The sequence below is a fragment of the Accipiter gentilis genome, chromosome 8 (assembly GCF_929443795.1).
Source record: "Accipiter gentilis chromosome 8, bAccGen1.1, whole genome shotgun sequence".
NCBI lineage: Eukaryota > Metazoa > Chordata > Aves > Accipitriformes > Accipitridae > Astur > Astur gentilis.
This window is the reverse complement of record NC_064887.1, coordinates 42,158,916-42,181,908: the sequence shown is the minus strand read 5'-3', so window position 1 is coordinate 42,181,908 and position 22,993 is coordinate 42,158,916. Positions and strand designations below refer to the sequence as shown.

At 44.0% G+C, this 22,993-nt stretch overlaps 3 protein-coding genes across 14 annotated transcripts in view; all 3 read right to left on the bottom strand.

Annotated features, from left to right (window-relative positions):
* Positions 1–13,701, bottom strand: part of INSR (insulin receptor) — a 65,336-nt gene extending 51,635 nt beyond the window's left edge. The window contains exons 1-2 of one of the 2 annotated variants that reach the window (XM_049809434.1): positions 13,621–13,701; positions 9,334–9,450 (exon numbers count right to left, since the gene is read on the bottom strand). Coding sequence is in view for 1 of the 2 variants with exons in the window: in XM_049809435.1 (XP_049665392.1) it covers positions 4,481–4,565 (85 nt within the window). In the remaining variant the exon portion in view is untranslated. Of the gene's footprint in view, positions 1–4,480; positions 4,864–9,333; positions 9,451–13,620 lie in introns of those variants that run through there. The other variant, XM_049809435.1, reaches the window with a different exon arrangement.
* Positions 13,702–14,159: 458 nt separating this feature from the next.
* On the bottom strand, positions 14,160–17,642 carry USE1 (unconventional SNARE in the ER 1). The gene is made up of 8 exons (XM_049809436.1): positions 17,488–17,642; positions 17,179–17,228; positions 16,645–16,723; positions 15,996–16,148; positions 15,747–15,765; positions 14,966–14,996; positions 14,575–14,737; positions 14,160–14,342 (listed from the first exon to the last, which is right to left on the bottom strand). The coding sequence occupies exons 1-8, from the start codon at positions 17,587–17,589 to the stop codon at positions 14,160–14,162; spliced, it is 780 nt and encodes a 259-aa protein (XP_049665393.1). The 5' UTR covers positions 17,590–17,642.
* Positions 17,643–18,224: 582 nt separating this feature from the next.
* Positions 18,225–22,993, bottom strand: part of MYO9B (myosin IXB) — a 45,287-nt gene continuing 40,518 nt past the window's right edge. For 5 of the 11 annotated variants that reach the window (XM_049809357.1, XM_049809356.1, XM_049809360.1 and 2 more), the window contains 7 exons: positions 22,855–22,960; positions 21,988–22,119; positions 20,899–21,022; positions 20,378–20,425; positions 19,713–19,852; positions 19,300–19,427; positions 18,225–19,151 (listed from right to left, as the gene is read on the bottom strand). In XM_049809357.1, the coding sequence (XP_049665314.1) occupies positions 18,712–19,151; positions 19,300–19,427; positions 19,713–19,852; positions 20,378–20,425; positions 20,899–21,022; positions 21,988–22,119; positions 22,855–22,960 (1,118 nt within the window). In that variant the 3' untranslated portion in view covers positions 18,225–18,711. Of the gene's footprint in view, positions 19,152–19,287; positions 19,428–19,712; positions 19,853–20,377; positions 20,426–20,898; positions 21,023–21,066; positions 21,549–21,987; positions 22,120–22,854; positions 22,961–22,993 lie in introns of those variants that run through there. The other 6 variants (XM_049809363.1, XM_049809366.1, XM_049809359.1 and 3 more) reach the window with 4 other exon arrangements.

The following is a 22,993-nucleotide window of genomic DNA, read 5'->3' as shown; positions in this document are numbered from 1 at the left end:
AAGGAGACCAAAGTTGAGCAGTCAATTGTAATACAGACAACCTGGTTTTAAAAAAACACATAAATCAGCTTTCAGGAAAATAAAAATCTCAGACTGATTCTCCAGTAGGAGGCCCAAAGCTATTCCTGTTCAAACTACTGGCAAAATCTCTACTAAACATAAATTCCTAAATTTCAGCAGAAACAGGCTCCATGTCCAGCAGCACGGCATTGCAACTGCCAGAAACACTTCTCCATCCCTAGTTACCAAGCTATTCAAAGTAACTTAAAAAAAAAACCAAAAAACCCAAACAACATCATTATAGACAAGTTTCATCAGACCCCCAAGAAAAAAAGTTGCAAGGCATGCTTTTTAAAAACAAACAAACAAACAAATCCCAAGATGCCAAAGCCTCTTGAACAAACTAGTTTGGTAACAACCTTAAAGTACTGAATGAAGAAACTAGATCTGATGTCAGAGGGTAGTTTTCAAGATAGAGTCTAACCAGGGGAACAGCTGGAACTTAAGTCTTGTTTATAGTAAACCGTGTGGATACCAAACCTGAATGATTCACTGCTTCAGAGCTCTGGTCCTTTAACAATCAAGACCAGAATAATGTAGCATTGTACAGAAAGATCACAAACCATTGAAGATAACTATTCGTTAATTATGCATTTTTATAGTGTTTGCTGCCTACTTGAATAAAAAAAAAAAAACATTTAAGAAAAACTACACTCACTTTGGTCAAGTCAAAAGCTTTGCAACTCTGTATAAGGCTGACTTTTAGAAGCGGTATTAGGAAAATGGAAAAAGGACTTTCGGGTCTTTCTTGGGATAACTGCTGAGACAGGATAATATCCTGTGAAGTGATAGGCTAGTAGAAGGGACTCTAAGACAGCTTCTAGCCTACTATAGCAACAGTTCAATAAACTTAAAAATACCTAATTGTGAAAAATTAGTTTTTAAACTTCAGTTGTCCACCTCAGTCATTTAGATCTGAGCAACGAAGCCAACTGAGATATGGACTCAAAAGTAAGCCTGTCCATAAACCTCCAGCCCCCTCTGGTAACATCTCAGACGCCTGTTATCTTTCACTACTCAAGACAGTGCTGCTGAACCGAGGGCAAATCTCTCACCGAGGTTGCTTTCTTTAATGCCAAAAGCATATATAACCTCACAGTCTGACCTGTAAAGCCTGGTTTGCTGTATCATTATGCTCTCATCATTCAGTTCAAAACATAAACAGAAAATACGACTCATACTGTTGTGCTTCCCATGCAAAGATAAAAGGCAGCGCAGCGACAGCATCGCAGGACCACAGGAGATCACTCAGGGTAACGGACAAAAGTCAACGCTAACAGACCTTAAGATCCTCATTACTTCAAAGGCAGCAGGAACAGGTTTTACACGTTACCAATATCAACATAATTTATATTCTGCAAGACAGTCACCCCAAAATTGACCTCCAGAAAGCTTACGGGTTTTACAGACTATTCAGAGAGACGGTGTACTACCTCTCTTTAAAATAGCACAAGGGCACACTGGGATAGCCGACAGATGCAGTTGTTGCCCAGTTTTGATACAGCCCTGCCCTGCTGCACTTACTCTTTCTACTTTATACTCTTGGGAACAAAATCTCATTCTACACCGAGTCTCACAACATCAAAAATTAACACAGGGTTGAGGTGGAACAAGGGACCAGTTTCTTAATGAGCTTACGAGCACAAAAATATTTGCATGAGCCAGAAATAACAATTACTATAGAAATACAAAGTGAAATTTGTCCCATCTAATGATTTAGGTAGAGAGATCTCGGCTAGATTTCTAACTCCCACCATCAGCAGCAGGCAATGGAGCACACGTGCAGTGCCCAAATTTAGGTGAAGAGTGTAGAAGGGGAGGAAGCGTATTCTAAACTCTAGTGACTGTATCAATTAGTTTTCTACTTATCACAAAAGGAGCTCAAAGCAAGTTGCTCAGTCGGTAGATGCAACCAACTAAAAACTGGGTGAGGTAAATCCCACCCTAAATACCACAGCTAATGAATTGACGTGCATGAGTCATGTGTGAGATTTATTTCAAGAAGTTGCATTATGTTTACACAGTGATAAAAAAAACACACAAACCTGTTTTTCTTCACAAAATAAGATATATGTATCTTCATTATATGTGCAGGTCAGCTCTCCTTTCCTTAACCCTTGCTTCTACTCCTCTCAGTTACTTCTGAACTCACGAACTAACTTAAGTCACATGTAAAAGAGGAAGGAGAGTTCTCGCACATCATATTCCTAAAAAACTTATGAAAAGTGAGGATGGGTTAAGGAGGAAAAACTCAACATCTCCATCCAAAGGATGCTTTAAGCGTGAACTCAAACCATCCACCCAGTCTGCCTATTGAGCCACCTACACACATACCATATGCTGCTTTCCCCCAGCCTCTTACCAGATATTGTCTAAAAGAAGTAAAGGGAAGAGAAAGATACAGGGCACAAAAAAACCTAGGTATGGTTGGGCTCAGAGATGGAAAGAATATTGTCACTGGAGAGTAGCATTATCATGGGGCACGTTTGCAGAGAATGCAGGACACAAATCTCCAAGAAAGCAGACTTCATTAGTTCCGTTGCTCAGGGAACAACTTGTTTGCTTATGCAACTATTGTACGTGCATTTACCCTTCGAGCCACACTGATGCAGGCCTTTGCGTTAGTTGTTGTTTTCCATCTGCACTGTAGCGCTGTGTGATCTAATCATTCTCAGAAAATGGAGTCAAACATCAAAGTGGCTGAAAACCTTTTGAATTAGAGACCTTATCATCCGAATTGTCTGCAAAATACTTTACAAAGTATTCGCACTGCGTGAAAAACATAAAAATAATCCACCCCGGACTTGGCTGTGACATCTTGTGCATCGCTGCTGTTTCTCACTCCATAAATTGTAGAGCATATTATCCTACCACGTAGTAATACAGCAAAGATTGGAGAGTTAAGATTATAAACACACTTGCAACCCAAAAAGCAGAATCTTATTTAAATAAATAAATAAATAAGAAGCTTTACTGTAGTAGTTATAATAACGTTTTCAAATGAGGAACTGCTGGACCAAAGTTGTATACATATTTATTATTAGTGCTATATGTCAACTACCTTTTCCATTTCTCTATTGCTCACGGGCAGGTTTGTACATGCTTGCCAGCTGGAACTTAACCCTCCCAAGTTAAAACCGTGCCACTGGTCTCTTCCAAGGCTTCTAATGTAAAAACATGTGAGGAAGGAACTGGGGTATTTTTGACATATACCGCTTGACCGATTGCTGGACAAAAGAGGCGGTCTTAAGGGTACATCCCGATTTATTCCCTGAATACCAGACACATCTCAAAAATGCCCATCATTGCACTGTCTGCACTTCAACTAGTTATCTCGCTATTTATTGCCTTTTCCGATGGGAAAGCTAACAGGTAGACAATGGGACTGCCTATGGGACAGACAATTTACACATCCAGTTAGCTCTCTTTAAACAAATATTTTCCCTTTACGAAAAAACAGCTGTAAACACCACCCAACATTAAAACCTCTAACTAGAAGAATTTCCTAAGCAAGTTTAACATACCCCACCAAAACAGCTCGTCAGGCTTAAAATCGCATCAGCCGTGGATTTCACAAGTTTGCGACCTCCAACACATCTCTCTATCCCTACCTTGTGTTTTACAAGACCCCGCTTAAACACAGAGCCCCACCTCCGAGCTTCGTCCCCCTTTAATACCTGTGGATTTGAAAGACTACCTAAAAGTATTCCTGTGGCTAAAGGCAAAAACCTCCCAACTCTGCGTCTCGCCACAGCCGAAAACCCTTCCGAAACCAGAGCCGGTTCTGAAACCGGCCGAGGAGAGAGCAGTGGCAGGGCACGGCGGCTCAGCCCCTTCCCAGCAGCGGGGCCGGGGAAGGGACCGCGTCCTCCCTCGCACCTGACCCACGCAGAGCCCCGGGGCACGGCTCTACACCCTCCCCGGTCCCACACCTTAAAACCCGGTCGAGCGAGAGCCCCGGAGGGTCAGGACGCGGCGGTGAGTAACTCCCCAGCCGAACCGGGGAGTGAAAGGGGGGTTGCAGCCCTGCCCCGTACCGACCGACCGTCCCAGCTCCAATCTCGGCCCGGTTTGGGGGCCGAAAACACCGAAGCCAGGGATGAAGGTGACCCCAGCCGTTCCCCGCGGGAGAGCTCCCGGGCCCCGGTTCCTCCGAACCGCAGGCCCCGGGCCGAGCCACCACAGCCGCCGGCCTCGGCGGTGCGGCCTGGAGCGGCGGGTCGGTCGGTCGCCCCGAGCAGGTACAAAGGGTAAACGCGGCGGGGCCGACCCGCTCCGCGCCGTCCGCCTCGCCCCCCTCACGGCCCGGGGGCCGCGGCCCGCCGCCTCCGCCTCCTCCTCCTCCTCCACAGCCCGGGCCCCGCCACCTGCGCCAGCTCCCCCGCCGCCCGCCTAGGCCGCGCCCCCGGTCCCTACTCACTCTCCCCGCGGCTCCGACCGCACCAGGCCACCAGCACCACGGCCACGGCCAGCGCCGTCACCGCCGCCACCGTTCTCCGTCCCATGCCCGCGTCCTCTGGTAAAACCGCCGACGGTTCAAGGCGCGTCCCCGGTTCAGGGGGGCGAATCAGAGGCCGCGGGGCGGGCGCGGGGGCCGGACCCGGTTTCGCATCGTCGGTAAGAGACCCGGCAGAGCTTCCCCGCGGGTCTCCTTTATAGAGCCCGGCCCCTCCCTGCCCCTCCGGTGTCGGCCCCGGCTCCGGCGGCCCCTTCCAGCGCAGGCCGGGGCTGCCTGCCTGCCTCTCTGGCCAGTAAACAAGGGGCTGCCCCCGTCAGCTGGGAGCGGAGCGGGGCGGCGGCAAGAGGCGGCGCGGAGCCGGGCAGGGGACGGGACGGGCCGCGCCGGGGGGAGGAGCGGTAGCGGCGGCATCCACCTGCCGGGGACGGCCCCGCTGGAGGCGGCTCCGGGGCCGGGGAGGGCAGCGCCCGGCGGCGGTGGTGGTGGCGAGGGGAGGCCGGAGAGGCCGCTCGCCCCGCCGGGAAAGCGGCCGGGGTGGTTTCTTGGGAGGTTTGGGTGTAAAACCGGCTGAGGGTGGAGATGCGGGGGGGTGGGGGTAAGCTGCCCGAGGGAGCGGTTTTGGCGTCGGTAGCTGTGAGGGAGTAAGAGGGAGAAGGTGAGCTGCTCCCGGGGGTGGCTGCCCCCGATGGGCGAAAGCCCTGCGTGAGAGCCGGGCTTCTTCCCGACCTGTGATCGCTCCACTCCTCCTCGCGGTACAGCACTTCTAGCAGAAAGAGGAACTGCCCCAGAGACTCCCTTTACGGGTCTGTCTTACTAAACGCTACCGCTTTCATTTCAGTATCAGAAAGCCCAGTCCACATGGCCGTTTCAAAGTCCCGGCTGTCGTTTTCCAGGGGGATTCAGCACTCGATGCCACCTTCTCCTTTTTTAATCATCTCTGCCTTGGAGTCGCATTAAGCCACGGCAGCACGGCTCCTGGCAACTGCCAGCAATCTTATCTGGCACTTGCTTTCACCCATTTCTGCAAGATACTGAGTTATAAACTGCTGGAATAAAGCTTTTTTAATTAAAAAATACTTGGCAAATAGACGCTCTTCTTTCATGTCTTTCCACCACCACAGATCTTGCTTTTGTATTACATTTCTTGCTCAACGGGCCGCTAGACCGGCCAGTGGTTACCAGCAGGGCGCTGAGCATTGGCTCCTTTTTCTAGACACTGAAGTGCATTAAGAGAGTTTGCACTATTTTAAATGCTTTGTGTTTCTCTTCCATTTAAAGAATTGCTGCAGTTGTCACAGGGATATTACATACTTGTGAACAGGAGGAGGACTGGTCTATGAAATCACATCTATTTTGGTGTGGTTCACTCTTTGACGTTCCTTGGGGTTTCCCAGTTGGATGGGGTAAGGTTGAGGGCCTGATTGGACTAAATCACTTGAGTGCAAGTGGTATTAGCTGCGACGATACCTGTGTAACAGTAACTACACTTAGCATTTGCAAACTATTTAAATGCTTAGATGAAAGGCCCTGCTTAAATGAGGATGCTTTCTCTGTCATCATTATATATAGCATGAGAAGATGTGTGTCTGCACAGCTCATTAGCTGTTGATTCAGCCTGTTGGTGCGTCAGAACTGCCGTCAGGGGAACAAATTTCCCCCATTTTTCTGTTCTTGCTGCCATTTTCTCAAATGTACGCTACTACATAGAACTCACAAGTGCAGAAGAGACTCAGAACCTAACTCGTGTCAGAATACTTCAGGAAGTAAAGGCAGTTAAGGAAAGGAAATAAACAACAAAACTATGTGTTCTCTGCTTGCAAATTAACCTGCTTTATGACTACAGACTTTGCATAACAGAGCCAAACATCATCTAGACAGCTTGGGCTATGTGGAATTTATAATGTGACTGTAATAGCAACCTACTTTTGCTTACTCGCTTATGTTCTCATTGCCTTTCATGTAATAATGATATCGGCTTACAGATTGGCACAGGAGGATTAAAGGCTACAGATTTATTATCTTTCCCTAAAATACTATTTTTAGTTTCTAATTACTGATTAAGAACATCAGGGTGCAATCTTTCCAGCATCTTTCCCATACGCTCACTGCTACATATTCATCACGCTACAGTACACTAGGTTTGCCATCAGATAAACCAACAGTAGCAATGTGGGCACTAAGAAACTAAGCCAGTGCCTGCTTACTCTTTTTTTTTTCTTTTTTTTTTTTTTTTTTCTAATAGCTGCACTGCAGGCTCTTCTCTAATTTCTGATTCAAGAAACTACTAAAAATCACTAGTTTGATATACTGATGACTCCTTTCTTTGACAACATCCACATTTTTCTCCCCTCCACAGATGTTTTATGGTTTAGTTAAAATAACTTAGACCTAAATGGTGGTAAATGTCTGCTATGAACTGTGACACTTACAAACTACTGAGGTTCATTTCTGAACCCTCCTAAGAAAATAAATAGGGGCTTGAAATAGAGGTGTCTACCTATTTGACCCCACAGATTTATTTTTTTTGGGGGGGGGTCTGTTCCTTACTTAAATAAGTCTCCTAAGTATCAACTGCCAGGGAAAGGAAGGAAAATGGGTATGGAACTTTGAAATAATAGTCTGTTTTCTAACGTTTATCATTTTTTCTCTTTGATGCAGAAAATTATCTATAATTACATACCTGAAGAGTGTACACTTGCTGAAGGATATTCTTCATGGGAAAAAATTATTGAAAATGTACAAAAAGTATCAGCCAGGTTACTATTTGTGTCTAGAGAATCCTAAGTGCATTTGGAAGGCAGGGATCTTTTCCTTTTGAAACTATTTAGAAAATTAGCATGACAAAATTTTTATTGTACTTTCAGAGCCGGAACCCAAATGGTGATCCCCCACTGTAGTGTTTTCATGAAAATACCCTTCAGTTTTTGTCATCTTCGGCATTTCAGCTGAGGTAACACACAAGAGAAGTCCTATATACTATACAGTATGAAAGCAGTACATCACAAGATAATGCAGTAAATTTACAGGCCCCATCAAAAGCCTTGTTCCTTTTGAAATCCCAAAAAAGAGCTGTCCAATAGATTCACCTTTGCTCTGCAGTCACTTCACAGCTGTCAAGAATCACAGAACAGACTAAAAGGGTACAAAAGAGCCAGAGAAAGAGCAATATAGAGCTGTATGTCTAGTGCCTCCATATAAAAGGTGCACAATGTCTGTAGGGTCAGTGCCCTGCAAACAACGGCATTTGCTGTTTAGAAAAAAAAAAATGCAAGCCCTTATTCTTTGCTCATCAATGTAAATATATACAGAAACACAAAGGTTAAAATAGTCTAGGGCTATGGGCACATTGCTATCATGCCCAAAGTTGTTTCAGGTTATGTTCCTTTTACATGGCACACCTGGCATGTCTTAGAGTCCTGAAGAAGGACTTTGACATGTACTGTCACCAAAAAAAAAAAGTTTTGGGGCCCAAACCTCACACTAGTTTTTTGCATTCTGTGTGCACTGGTCTGCTGTAGCCTACAAGGGCTGAGGAAAAAAAATATTATAAAAACCCCTTTCTGGAGCTGTGTCCCAAGCTTCCTTTTCTGGGAGACTGGAAACATGGAGTCACACCACTCTGCCCTACAAATGCCTCCACGTGAAACCAACCTAGGTGTACTGACTTCCTAATCAGATCCCAGCTCCTCCAGATCAATGCTGCTAGGAAGTGAAGTCCTTGGAAGCCCATCCCTGGCAGCAACATCCCTAGAGGAGGAACCACCTTTGCATGAACAAGTACAGAAGATGACTTTTTCAACTAGCTTGACGTTACTCCCTACCTTCTGAAAGGGCTGAAACTGCCAGCTGTACTGTCATTTTCATTTAGCTTTCCCCTGCTCAAGTTAACAAAGCTAAGACAGACTGAGCTGTTTAGGCACCAAGAATACAGTTCTTCAAAGTCTCATCTCCAGGACCTGCTGTCTGCAGCAGTGCGGGTACGCCAAATGCATCGGTGTTTGCACGCTACCCTTGGAGCAGTCACATCCTTGTATTGACACAACTGCATGTGGAGAGAGAACACAGCTTGGCTTCCCAATCACCGAGATACTGCGCTTGCTGAAAGCTTTGTGTCTTAAAAATGAAATGTATATACACTGGAAGCAAACGCACATGTGGGTTGGTGGGGTTTGGCTTGGTTTTTTTAGCCATACAAAAGTAAAGTTCCATACTAATTAATCAGTCCAGGAATATTCAAGGAACACAAAGCTTTGCGCCCAAAAGGAGCTTTAGAGCAGTTGACTCACCAAGAAGGTACATCGGTACTAATTCTCTTTTAAGAATGAAACAGCTGAAAACCAGTTCAGTGAGCCAAAGCTACACAGCAAGCCAGAAGGCCGAGCTGAGAGTCAGAATTCTCACTTTCTGCCTCATCCACCATTCAGGACGGCCTTTTCTTAACAACAGGCTGCAACTGCCTGGGTGAATTGTTACCCCGTTGCTCAGGTCGCTCTATTTTTATTGATTTGTCAAACATACTTTCCTGCTCACAAGTTTCTCACCATGCAGTACGCACATTATTCAGCCTCCTGTCCTTTGAAGATGCAGAAGAGTTGCTGTTGAAGCCAACAATAGCTAAGTCTCTGCATCATTGACAGGATGTTGCTGTAAAGGTTACAGAATTGACTTCTCGGTGACTAAACCTAAAGCTGAGAGTACAGGAGAGCTGACCTTGGAAAATTTATCTCATCCTGTTTGGAGTCACACAGAATCTTTTGCCAAATCTCTTAATGTAAAATATTTCACGTCATGGATTGACAAAGTTCCTTTCTTACCCTTCCTTCCGTCCACACCAAATCCGATAAGTGACTGCTCTCTTCTCGATGGGAGAAAGCTCAGAGGATGAAGATCCGGTCATTTTACGTGCTAAGGACAGAAGTCCCAGTTTTTTACTGTTGAAACAGGAAACACTGTCAGATCCTTCTGGAGAATTCTATTGTTACATTAGCAAATACAACCTTTGTGCCCAAGGTGAAAATGGCAGAGGGCATCTCTCTGCCACATGCAGTTCAAAGAAACTAGAGATGAAGGATGCAAAGGAAATCACAGCTCTGCATGGCCTACTGCAGCGCTGCCTCGTTTTATCTTTTTTTGTCTGGTTTCTGGTTTTGTTCAGTTTGAATTTTGGATGTCACAGAAGCAGATGCAAATTGGACTTACTTTCCATTCCTTGTCAAAATTTTTTTGTTCTAATTCAGCATCAAACTTTTCAATTCGAAAGAACCTAGATTTTTCTTGATTGCTACAAGAATCACACACGACAGTCAACGTTCCCAACCTGTGTTCCCTACCATGCAGGACCCAGCTGTGAAACAGCCAGGCAGATCTATATCTGGCCTTCGGTCCCCTCCAGCCTCCTCATCCACCATTCTTTCCTACAGCTTCTCGCAGCCAACCCCACGTCTAGTTTGCACAACCTACTCTGCCGCTGCCAGGCATGCTGTTCTATATCAGCAGCCACGTGCGAGTTAGCGGCTGCGGCAGCGTCACTCTCTAATACATAGTATGGGCATGCCATGCTCCAGGCGACCAACTGGCTACACCAGTTCTAATCTACAGCTCACCACCCCTACTTCCCTCCCCCTTTCTTTGTCTCTTTTTTCTTTCTTTACACCAAGGCACAGTTTTTGCTGACCCAGAGTCAAATTTGGAGGGAGAGCCATCTGAGCAGCATAGGGGAGTTCAGCAAACCATAACTGTATGCTCCACACTGCTTTATCTCACGTTTTGCATTCTGGGCAACACAGAACTTCTAGTTCTCATTTTGATAACCAGTTTGTTCTGTAGCTAGGAGACACGCCCTTTCTTTGTAAATGTTACAAATCAGGCATATCTGATCCATTATTCACTAACTGCTGCTGCTTCCCACTTCCATCTCCTATTAGGAGGTAGTGCTCATACCAGAAATGTCACAGCAGTGTCATGTGACAGGTGGTATTGATTTAGCTAAGTCGGGTTTTAATGTCACTCTTGTTTAGTGGGAACACACGGGGAGTGCACAGCAAGCCTCAGCAATGTGGCAGATCAGGACAAGAGCTACCACCCACCCCTGCACTGGGCTATAGGACTCCGGAATGGCATCAGCACTCTGCTGTAGGCCAAGAAATTTAATTATTATTTTCTGCTCCTATCTGCTGTATTATCATGGTTAAAATTTTTTTCATGCTTGTAACTATCAATCATAAGACTTTGATTCTGAGGTTTCATGTTAGGTTTACAGCAGAGACAATGAGAATGGAGGCGACTTCCCCGGTATCACATGGTGAACAGTCAGGAGCAGAACCCTGGTCTGTCCCCTTCCATCATTTTCACTCTTTTACAAGATACCCACTTTTGGCAGAATAGCTGCCAGTCTTGAAAACCTGCTCACAGCCTATAAAGTCTGACACACAGAGGCTTTACAAAGTAAAGCCTGGGGAACATATGTCCAAAACAAGCTGAGACTACCCAGCCACAGGAGCCACTGTTATACAGTGATCTGCTCCTGCCATTCATGCATCCTTACTGACAGCCTATGTACTGTAAACAATCCTTCCAAAACATCAAAGCTAGCTGTGACTGAGGACATAGCTTAAACATTAAGCATTACAATACAAGGAGTCTCTGTCACCAAGGATGTTTGCCAGAAAAGCTTAGACTGACCCATAGTTACTGTTGCTGCCAGGCTTGGAAACGGTGCATTCACCGGCCTGACGTGACCCAAGCCTCCAAAAGATTTTTTTATTTATTTTTTTTTTGCTTGCTTGCTGTCTAAAAGTAGGTAGTCTGCCAAGAAGCCAACCAAGGCCCAGCCCTATGCCTGATAAACATCTCTCCATCTGGATTTCCCAAGCTTTTGGGAAAGTTAAGCAATTCTCACTTCACAATGTTTGCAACTCTCACAGAAAGCTATTTCTACATATGACACTATTCTGTATTGAGAAGCACATCAGAGCACCATGCTATGAAATGGAGCTGAGGGCTAGAGAGTAGCAGATCGTACAACCACCACCACCCATACATCAGTCGAAAATAAAAACTGTCACTCCATCGATGAAATGTCACAAAGCCTTGAGTGATTGTTTATTCTAAATACTACTGGCACTGATCTTCAAAGTGTTTTTGAATGACTGTAATTACTAAATGAACTCAAGAAAAGGAAAGATTGCAACTGCCAATTGACAAAACAGCCATTGTATGCAGGGAGATTGCTGGCCACTGAGGCAATTAATCCGTTTGGTTTGCCAGGGCAGAAGGTAACATTCTTCCACCGGGTCAGAGGTAACCAGAAGCTCAGTGCAGCGCTGGAGGCACTATGCTCAACAGCCATGTGAGGTATCACAAAAGGTGTTAGCAGTTACAGGATTCAGTCTCAGTTCCAGCAGTTCATCCTTCAAAATAACAAACACTCATGAAACGTTAACAGTCAAAAGTGAAATAGCATGGGTTTCTGAACTGATTTCCTAGTAGGCTTCTTTGAAAAGGGATTGTTGTTGACTTAGAGGGGTGGATGTTTTCTTTGGGGCAAGCTATCACTAGCAGTTCCCTTTCAGGTCTTTCCAATTGAACTTAATTTATAAGTGCCAAAAAGTTATAGGCAACACATGGCTGATAGCAAAATTCAGCTTTAAACTTGTCTGCAATGATGCACCAAGCTGGAAAAAAAAATAATTTGTTTTCAAGTAATAAAGGGGAAAATGTTATAGATGATGAAGAATTAGTGTTGTATCATTCTAATATCTCACACACAAAAAGCATGCCAGCACTACATTCAACCTCTGCTCTAAGAGAAGAACTCAGCACTGAAATGCCTGCATGGAAAGTAGTAAACAATTTGAATTAAAAAATAATTTGGTGACACAGCATTCACTAATGGAGCACAGTGAAATGTCAGACATTACAGTTGAAGAAAAACTTCTGGGAAAAGTACAAATGTCCATAAATGGATTGCTACAACTGTAAATTTCTATAAAGTTCAAGGTAAGTAACAAGTTTGCTCAAAGAGAATGAGCATATCACATAGATGAGTTGCTAGAAGAAAAAGCTGTACTTCATAGTCTGAACGCTCATTTGATAATCCATAAGTAATGGTATACTACATTGCAAACATCCTGTTAAATGACCAAAAATACTTTATGCAAAAAATCTTAACTGTCTTCATTAATACAGCTGTTTTTGTAAAGAACAAAGAACAATTCTGAAACAGAGCCTGCTACTTTGGGATGCATTCAAAGAAGCAGTTGGGTTTTCATAAGAACTCAATTGCTGGGACAAAACAGCTCTTCCCCCCACCTTCCTCTCACCCAGGGCTGCTGTAGAGATCACCAAACAGACGGGCCTAAAACACCCCATCTAGTGGTTCAAAACAGAAATAGAAATGGCAAAAGAGCACCCGGGGGTCATCCCCAGCTCCTCACTTCCTCAACGTGAAACTACACACCTAAACACCAGCATTTTCAGAGTAAGATTCCAGAAACGACAGCACAGATGCAGAATGGTTTGCTTTTAGCTTATCACAAGCACCTAAAAGTGGCTCTTAACATTGTCACAACAAACTTTACTGCAGGCTCTAAACTTTTCTAGCAGTAGTGTTTAAAAAACGTTCATTCTAGTTTATTTTATCTCTGCTTCAATGTAGTGACCTCTTAAGAATACGAGTTTGACACGAATGCTGTTGACCAGAATGCAAGTTTGACACAAACACTTTTGACCACAATAATTTGTCTCAAAAAGTAAAGGCTGACTTTTTTTTTTTTTTTTAATTATTATTTCTGTCTTGAAGACACCAGCTTCCTTTGCCCTCATCTTACAGTGAAAAAATATTTGTACAGGTGAGGTCTACACCAGAGAGTACTGTGTGTACAATTCCATGGTGCCAGGGTCACAGTGTTTTCTTGATGCAACAACATCAACATAACAGACAATGAATAAGTGAGAACATTTGTGCATACAAAAAGGGAAGCGAACATTGCAACAGCAAGCAACTTCAGCCCTTCTATAGTAAGTCTAAACCAAAGAAGACTGCGAAGTTCAAAGTCCCAAATACTCATCCGGGAAAAAGGTGAGCCTGAGAATAGTTTTACCTGTCGATACTCTCTGAATCTGAGCCAGGCAAGCAACTCAGTGGCAGCATTCTCTTCCTACGCCCTACAGATGTGTACGTATGTAACTTTGTAATTAAATATCCTGTTGGCAGCAAGGTGCTAGTTCAGTACAGTAAAGCTGAAAAGACAGGAAAAATGGTAAGACTTCAAGACTGTTACTTATATTCCTATTGAGTAAATGCCTTTTAGGAGTTGTAACATTTGCCAGAGGACTGTGTCTATCCACTAAAGAACTTGTTACCAGCTCAGTGTAAGTTGCCACCTTTATTCCAGTTCTCTCCTCAATAGACAACAATATTCACTAAGTAAAAAAAGTAACTGCGTATCCACGTGTAGAAAGCCTTCCCCATGAAACCCTTCACTGAATCCAGTGATTGCACAAGAGATGGAAGGGTAGCCCTTGGACGGCCTCTTTAAGGACATGACAGGTGGCAAAGAAGTTGATTGCTGACAGTTATCATACCAGCTGAGCTTTCCAGCTGCACTTCTGGCAGTTTTTTGGGGAAAAAAAAAAGAAGTCATTTTAGTTTGGGGAAAATCCTGATAAAGAGAATCATGCTGATGAATATAAAACAAACGACAATTAACATTATCCATAATAGCCAGTTGACCGATTTCTTTGCGTGCTGTTCAAGGCGGTCAGATTCATCCTTGAGCTTCTCAAAGTTCTGGTCTGCCATCCTGAGAGAATGTGATAGTGTCTGGGGAGCAAAGAGAATGAATGGTTTCAGACTCAGATTTGAAAGTTCTGACCGTTATTTCTTCCAACAGAGAAAAGGTTCAATTGCACTATAAAAGCAGACAGATATTGCCTCCAAGTCTCCCCACTCTAATCTCACCTGGAATCAAGTTATAGGTATAGTATTTAACATATTAGCACTTTAACCTTCTGGGTTGCAAAATTGAGAAGTTAGCACTTTAAACACACGCTACCTGGTTATCTTGTTTTATCACATTCTGCGCAGCCAGAGTGTTGTTTTTGAGACTGCGAGCCAAACTTAGCATTTCTTCAGCTAACTTCTCCTGCATATCCTGATGATGCTGTAACACAGCATCCAGCTCGACTGCTGACTGCTTCTCATCAGATGTAAGGCCTCTGCAAGAGCATAAGGGGAAAAAAATTAGGATTTTTACTTCCTTGTGGGTTGACCTCCCAGACTCTGCAACTCTGACAAGACAAGAACTCTTAAGTCAGCTGAAGTCATTACATTTCGGTTTCTACCAGCAGGTGCTTCACCCAAATGGAAGTACATCTGCAATTTAAAGGTCACTGAGAAAGCAGTTCCCAAAACACTAAGCATCAGAATGAGAAATTTTGACTTACTTCCGCTTCCTTATGTTTAACTCCTCAGAATCTGGAAAAAAAAAAAAGAGTTAAATTTGTGTTTTAGCATATTATAAATTCCCATGCAGTCATAGGCTGAAGAAAATCCCTTACAGAAAACTTGTTTCAGATGTCTAAATCCTACTTGGCCCTCTACCCCAGGGAATATGGATTTCAAATGCCTACCTGCTTTCCACAGGGAAAAGACAACATATAACATCAAAAGTATGGTTGAGAGAAGAAAAACCCAGATGAATCATATCCCTGAGGGCATGGTTTAAGCCTGCGTGTCTTGGTGTTCTCTTTCAGGACACGTTAAGATTGGCCTAGCTCCAGCCACTGTAACAGTGTAGCTATGGAAACCGCAAATTAATTCCTACCAGTTCCCTACATGAATAACATGGCTATATATTTAAGAGGAATTGAACAACGCCTACTCTAAGCGCCTAAAATAACATGATTTGCTCAGAGCAGAAGAGAACAGGAACAACAATAAAGGTAAACTGTCCTTGCTAATTCTATAATTAAAATGTCTGTTTCTGTATGAATTCTAGAAGAATAGGTTCCAGCAAGTCCCTGCTACCATACTGATAACAACACTTAGGCTTTCATCTGTTAGGGTTCTTAGGTTGGTTTGTTTTTAAAATCTGCTATCTTGAAAAGAAGTGAACCACTAAACTGAAAGTACACTTTGGCCAATCTCTAATACCTGACCTTCCTCCTCCTTTCCCTACAAGGCTCAGGTTAACTAAAGTTAAAGAAAACAACAGATTAAACTTACCATCGATAGCCAAGGGGTCCTGGGAAGTAGAAAGAGAAACAAAACAGAAGATTACAAAGGGCCAGTGAAAAAAGAGTCCTCCAGGCCTCGCATAGTACCTGTGCCCAGTATTTAGACTATCCAAGCCAGAAAAAGGTGACTCCCCACCCAGCCCGGGACATGTGTGAGGCACAGCCACCAAAGGCAGCTGAATGCAACAAGAGACAATCTATAAAGTAGCAGTAAAGAAGCAGCAGCACCAGAACATACTGTACCAAGCAGCTCACTCCTCATCTTGCCTGTGCAACGAGCCTTTGTCTGCAAATGGACTGTTTTAGTAGCTGGGGTTCTCTCTTTGGTTGTTGTAGGGGTACGTCCCGGGGCCAAGAACTGATTTGCCAGAGCCTTTTCAGTTGATGAAGACTGTGAGTAGCAAGAAGCAATGAAAAGTCATGAATATCACATTCTGCAGCATGAGGCCACCTGGGTGTGTAACTGACAAGGATACAGGGAACAGTTCCACAGCTGCTTCCTTGCAGAACAGCGAAGACAGTCTGAACAACAGCACTGACTGTACCCACACTAATTGCGCTATAGCTTATTGGCATTTCATAGCTCTCCAGATGCATGTGGTAGCATCCAAAAGAGGTGTTAGGCCTAAAGGACAGTACCTGCCCCCGTATCTCTCATCAAAGAAGTGAGAAGGACATAGGCAAGATGTACTTCGCTTTTGAAAAGCAGGAAAGAAGTTTCAGATTTCATACAAAATACAAAAATCCAATTTATTTATTCATGTTTTTACAAGGACTGCGTGTTAAGATTTTAACAAGTGTTATTTTGAGACATAAGATAAGGGCAAAGATAGAAACAAGGCAATAAGGTGAATATAAGCTTTTCAAGCTGAACTAGTAGATCTTACCAATTTTTCAGCTTCTAAAAGTCCCTTTAGGAAGTCCACTTTACGAGAGTATTCATTCAGCAGTTCTGGGGCTGGCTTGCTATTAGAATTGAAAAACAAGAATAATGTGAAAACCAGAAGTTATAAGTATTTTCTATTGTTCAGGTGACTTCCCACATAAAATAAAATAAAAAAGCAACACAAGGTTCTTCAAAGAAGCATCTTCTAACAGAAGTAGCTTCAGGCTAGAAACATGCTTGCAACCCCCTGCAAATCACCTTTTCCAAGGTACTGACAGCTTGGGGCAAGGCCACTGCCCAGGGCCAAGGCTGACGTAGGGAAATGTGTCCAAGAACACGACAGAGTTGCACAGCTCCTCACAAGGCTGTGTCGTAGCTGCTTTGGGGACGCAGTTTCTCCCTCCCTGACAGGTATTTCCATAGAAAAGAGTACGCACTGCTGTGGTGTTTGTGGGCTACGTCTGCCTTACAGGTAAGAGACTAACGACACCACAAAAGACACCCGCCCACACCAGGATTTCAGAGAGGGACTCACCTGGACTGCTTCTTCAGCTCTCGGAGCATGTCTTCAAGAGCGGCCACATACTGAGGAGAAAAATGCCTTTAGGCGACAGCATTAAGGAGAAATATTCTGTCTGGCAGAGGCTGCCGCACGGCTGAGAGCGAGGCTGAAGTTTTAACACTCCATAACACTCGCTGCCTCAGTTTATTTCGAGCAGCCGAACCGCGCTGCTGAGGGGACAAGAGGGCTCCCGGGCCGCCCGCTTTTCCCGGCCGGTCTCCCCCCCCCCCCCCCCCCCCGCGGAGAAGGTCTCCCCCCCCAGAAGGCCGGGCCGCGCCTCACCTTCTCCAGCCGCCACTCCTCGGGGTCCCGCCGCTCCGCCGCCAGCGCCTCGCACCGGCTCAAGAGCCGCATCAGGTTCAGCTCCAGCCGCGTCGCGGCCATGGCGGACGGTCGCCCCCGGAAGCTGCCTCAGGGACACTTCCGGGCGGCGGGCGCCATCTTGGGGCGGGGCGCGGAGCGCTGAGGGGACTGGAGAGGGCTCACGGTGCAGTGGTCCGAGTGCTGTTTTATTTAAAAAAAAACCACCCCAAAACCAGAACAAAACCCTCTCCACACACGTCCAGGGAGGTGGCTGCTGCGCGGGGCCAGGGTGACAGTGCTGTGGTGGCACCGCCACAGCCCCACAGACAGCGACTGAGAGTGCCCGAGGCTGCACCCTTCTGGTTCAACATGGAGCAGGGCTAACAGAGCAGGGAGTTCAAACCGATTCAGGCACAGAGCCTGCTCCTTTTTCAAAACGTTTTATGTATGATCGCATCTCGCCCTCAGGGATTTCACTGCGCAGCTGTGAAGTGTGGGGAAGAGGAGGCAGCTCCGCGCAGCGCAAAAGCATCCAGCGCCATGGCTAAGCGCGGGGTTGTACGTTTGCTCCAAGAGCACCAAAATGCTCCAAGGTGAGACCCTGTTAGCGCTTCCTTTGTGCAGAGAGCTTTCCCAATGCTTTATGAAGTACTGACAAAGCTACACGATTCCGATTAAAGGCTTCCTTCGGAAGAAGTTGTTCATCAGACAAGACAGACATTGATAAACTAACACATGTATTTTTAAAAAGTGCAATGTATTAATAAACGTTTTTATATATTTTGGTCTCAGTTAAGGCTATTACAACATTAACAGTTCTGTAAACCACACGGAAAGTTGTCATAAAAACATTAAAAAATTAAGGCAACACACATTGACCCAAACTCACTGTTGGTCCCATTAGTCCATTGTAAGGCAAATGGAAAAAGGCACGGCAGCAGAATCGGGGGACTTTTTTTTTTCCTGTACACTCAACCCATGTATTTTACCCAACACAAGTTTTATGTTCTGCTTTCTTTGTAGGGTTTTAATTTAAAGAGAAGAATATCTGTTTTAAACAACCTTGCTTAACCCTTACAGTACTGTACATTTCCAGGCTGCCTTCCCAGCCACATAAAAGAACATGAACAAGTTCACAGCCTTCAAAGGGTTAAAGCCAAAGCTGCAGTCAACTTCAAAAAAAGTCCAGACAGCTTAAGTATTTCACTTCTCTATACAGGGAATGTGAGAGTAAGGGTCTGAAAACCTCCGTTTTACTTTTGCTGTTGGTTCGTATTCATCCAAGAGTTCCTGAGCGTGGGCCATTGCAGACCCTTGTGCAATGTATATAGAGTGGATTTTATCAGTTCTCCTTGCTGGCTGCTCCCTTCGTCTCACCATTATTTGAGACTCTTCGTTAGCTGAAATCTTGCCCTGGGATTCTGTACATTTGAAAATCCCGGGAGGAAGTTTTATATTTGCTGTTGGCATCACTGGAGTTCGACGGGGCACTTTAATCCTGGACAGTGTTAAAGATGATCTGTGTCTTGAAGCCAGGGATGCAGAGGAAAAATTTGAAGAGGTTTGCAAAAGAGAAGGCACTTTGAAAATGTCTTTGGCAGGCATACTGGAGCTCTGAGCACGGCAGTGTAGTCCGATAATTGCTTTAAAGAAACAAGATACTTAGATACTGAAAGCATGTATACAAAAGTAACTAAATACAAGCAACTGTGACCAGGTAACATCTGGTCACCTGGCTGTATGCAGTGAAAGATGTAGAATAAAAAAAACACACACTACCTTAATACTGACCTTCGGTATCCATCCGTCCTGTTCTATCTTCAAGAAGGCTCTCTGTGCTTGCTGAGGTCTCAGAGTCTACATTTTCCTCGTCAGAGCCTCGCTGATCAAGCTCAGGTAACCGGTAAGTTATATCTTCCCTACATCAAAACAGAGATTGTAGCACTCTAAAAAGACAATGTCTCTGACACGAGAAATTTTATGCAGCTCGTATTCAGAGGTAAACCTTCCTGCATGTAGTCACTAAATATTAATTCTCATGGTATTTTCCTCTCAGCTAGTCCTCTGTATTTTCCTTTTCATGTTCGTAAAGGCCTACAGAACAGAATGAACTAGATAATTTTGGACAAAAGTTATACTGCTTTACTATCTGTATTACCTCCAACTGCAAAAGGCATGACCTACAGAGATAAGGGGTGACTTACTTTTCTTCTTTTATTGACTGTATGCGATCAATGAGAATCTCCTTTTCCCGGTTATCAGCTTCAGAAACTTCCTCTTCTTCATGCAGTGAGTCCAGTTCTGAGTTGCCGCTGTCATTTCCTTTGACCTGTGAGCTTTTACTCTGCAAGACAAACGTATGTGTAACACTTCTCAGTCATAAGAAGCTATACAAGTCTTGACTGTCTACTAGTTGCAAGGTAGAAGCCAAATGAGTAGGCCAAATGAAAGGCTGATGGAACTGATGAAGAGCTGTTAGTTATCTGTACAAATGTTTCAAAAAGTAATAGAAGTTTTTCTATTCACCTGGTTTCTGGGGTTTTGTTACTGTTTTTGAAGCACAGTAATTTGATTTGCCAGCCTCAGCTTAGTTTTAGTAGTCACTTATAAATAATATTATTACAAGTTGCATTCAGAATGTCTATAAAATACCAGAGTCATGACAGAACAGGTCAGCAGCCCTGCATGCAGTCTGAGGAGAAAGTTGCACCAATACATGCAGTCTCAATTGTTTGAAAGAGTATTTAAAATGAATCGAAAGAGCATTTAAAACCAAGTTACAATACATGTAGTAAGTATTTTAGTCATGCAATAGTACCATAAGAAAAAAATAAAAACCAACCATGCACTCTTAACACAGTGTACATACCAGCATCCCCTCATAAGGGGAAGAAAACCCAAGTTTTACAGGCCAGAGCTAGAGAGAGATGAAGATCAAATTCACTATATGCAGCTTCTGATCAGACAGTTTGGTTTGTTTTAATCAGTACAACAAAAACAAAAGAAAAAGTGTATTTGCCCTAATAGAACGCAGCATATTTTTGTCCACCATCCACCTCTGGAGTGAAGGAACTCCTTTGCCACATAAGGGACTCAGCAATCTTAGTTCTACTGATTAAATTACGTGGGCACAGATTTTGACCACTACAAGAGTAGATCCCCACCCCTGAGCACCTCGTTTATGAAACTGAGATTCCAGCGCAGCTGTATATTTAGCTCCTACCTACAGCTCTGGGCAAGTCCAAATCCCTTTTCTTCTTATCTTGCAATTGATCTTTGACTTACTGGATGGGATAGACAGGATAAATAAGTAGCACATCCCTTCCCAAGAAATTGGTGGGATGCTTTCTGCTGGACAGCGTGGGTTTTGTGATTTATTTAAACACTTACCGTATTCTGCCGAAGCAATGAGAGTCGTCGAAAAGCAATGCTCTCAGCTGCTTCCAGCTGATTTATTTCATCCATTTTTATCTTGTACTTCCTTATCTGTTCCTTTATGAGCATCTCTACACACCTGGACAAAAAGGCAAGGAGTTTATTGAGCAGCCCCATACTATAAAGGCTCTAGGGACAACCATGGTGGGATGAGATGCCTCTCCTGACTTGGGGATGTTTGCCACACACACATGTGGATGGCATGCAATCAAAGTGCCCCAATGCATGCCTTATAAGGGGTAGCACCGCATGGTAGCAGGGTGAAGAGTCCAACACAGCAAGCAAAACAGGACAGACTGTTAAAGGTAATGGCACATGTTCTTCCTGGGATAACCACAGCCTCTCACACTGACTGTACACAACAATGGTAAGCAAACAGATATTACCATGGCTGCTAACTGCTTCTTCTACCTGTCTTCCCTGCGCTGGCACAGACTGGTAGATACAGAATGAGCCTGCAACCACCCTTTTCCACCTCTATGGCCCCATGGGTCAGTAGGAAGTGATAAAAAGCTGTCATTTTTCAAACTCTGTTTTCGTTGGAGGCAGGTGCAAGGCCAGCCATGCAGTGAGGATGGCGAGGGGCATTCAGAAAGCCAGAACTGCTGGAGGGTGAGGAGAACAAAGAGGATCAAGGACAGAACCTTCTTCAATTCAAGGAACAACACAGAAGAAATTATCAGGGGTTTCCAAGTATGCAGGAGACAGTTTAATTCTATATTCTACTGTTTATTATGGCTTGTATCTCAGCAAAATATATATGATTAGTGTACAATCCCCCCAAAAGATTATCTTGATGTAAAATACAAACCTGATATTTAAGATTTAAAAGTTGTCCTACTTTATGCTTTGTAAACTTGAGACAGGTGGAAGGACTCAGAGAAGGGCATATAAATTGGAAGCACTAGCAGAGCCAAAATTAAACAACTCTTAATGCTCAGTTTCTCAGCTTGATAGGAATAAGGTTGTAACAAATGCAGGTAGTAGAACAAGTCTTCCATCATATTTCAAAGTACTACTTTGCAGCAGACTACTAAAACTTACATGGTTGTTTTTGAAACATCCTTCATGCTGGTTAAAGGGTCAGAGGTATCAGGACAACGCAAGAGGCATGGAGCAAAAACAATGGCCAAGGCATTGGGTGACATGCGGTTGACATCTTCTATCAAAGCCACTCTGAAATTCAATGTTCAGAACAAAAAAAGATTTTTTTAAGCAAACATTTCTAGAATACAAGCAATCTGATCAAAACTTTGCCAGAGTTCCCAAATAACATGAAAGGAAGCCTCTAGGGTACTAAGTATGTACAGCAGTTCAAAGAAGTTTTAAAATTATTTCACACCTACTAAGTAGACAAGTTTCATGCATCAGAAAAAGGAACAGGAAGCCAACCAGGTTAAGCTAGTTTGGTAGTCTGTCAAAGTATGTCTGCTGATTCAGTGCCTCCTCTTTAAAAATACCTTCTCCCTATATTCAGAGGGTCACTTGGAAAATTCACAAGTTCCTTGGATAAGAGCAGCCCCCTTTGCCAGTATCATTTATCCCTGCTCCCAAGACTAGCATATGCGCAAGCTTTTACAATCCTTATGCAGTCCCTACTAAGTACGCCAACATCCTTAGTTCACTATGTACCCATCCATATAAATCCTGGTGTTCAGACAACTCTCCTAGTCTTTCGGATCTACCTTGTCTTCAAAGCTGCTCTTACATCATTTGATACAAATACAGCAGATGGTAGAAGTAAGCATGCATCTGTTTTTAAGCACAACTATCAACTTCAATTCTTTCATTTCTAAACCAGCAGCACAATCCCTACACTGACACTCAAGGGGTTAAGATGTTAGAAAGCTTCCAAGAGGGACTCAAAGTCACATGGAGTTTCTCTCCAAATGAAGTAATTGAACTCATTACTTGACCAGATGGAAGATGAGTCGCTCCAAGGTATTATGATTTGCTTGTGGAAGCTGTTCAAGGACACTGTAAATAGCACAGAGTTGCTCCTGTTTTTCTGGTAGTTCTGCACAAGGGGAGAAAGCACAAGATCATAATT

What these genes read in the sequence shown, in the direction of transcription:
- USE1 (XM_049809436.1), bottom strand. Translation starts at nt 17,589, where the DNA reads ATGGCCGCGACGCGGCTGGAGCTGAACCTGATGCGGCTCTTGAGCCGG. An exon ending in AGGAGTGGCGGCTGGAGAAG is followed by an intron (nt 17,229 to 17,487) that starts GTGAGGCGCGGC and finishes TTTTCTCCTCAG; the next exon opens with TATGTGGCCGCTCTTGAAGA. An exon ending in TTAAACATAAGGAAGCGGAA is followed by an intron (nt 14,738 to 14,965) that starts GTAAGTCAAAAT and finishes ATGCTCTTGCAG; the next exon opens with AGGCCTTACATCTGATGAGA.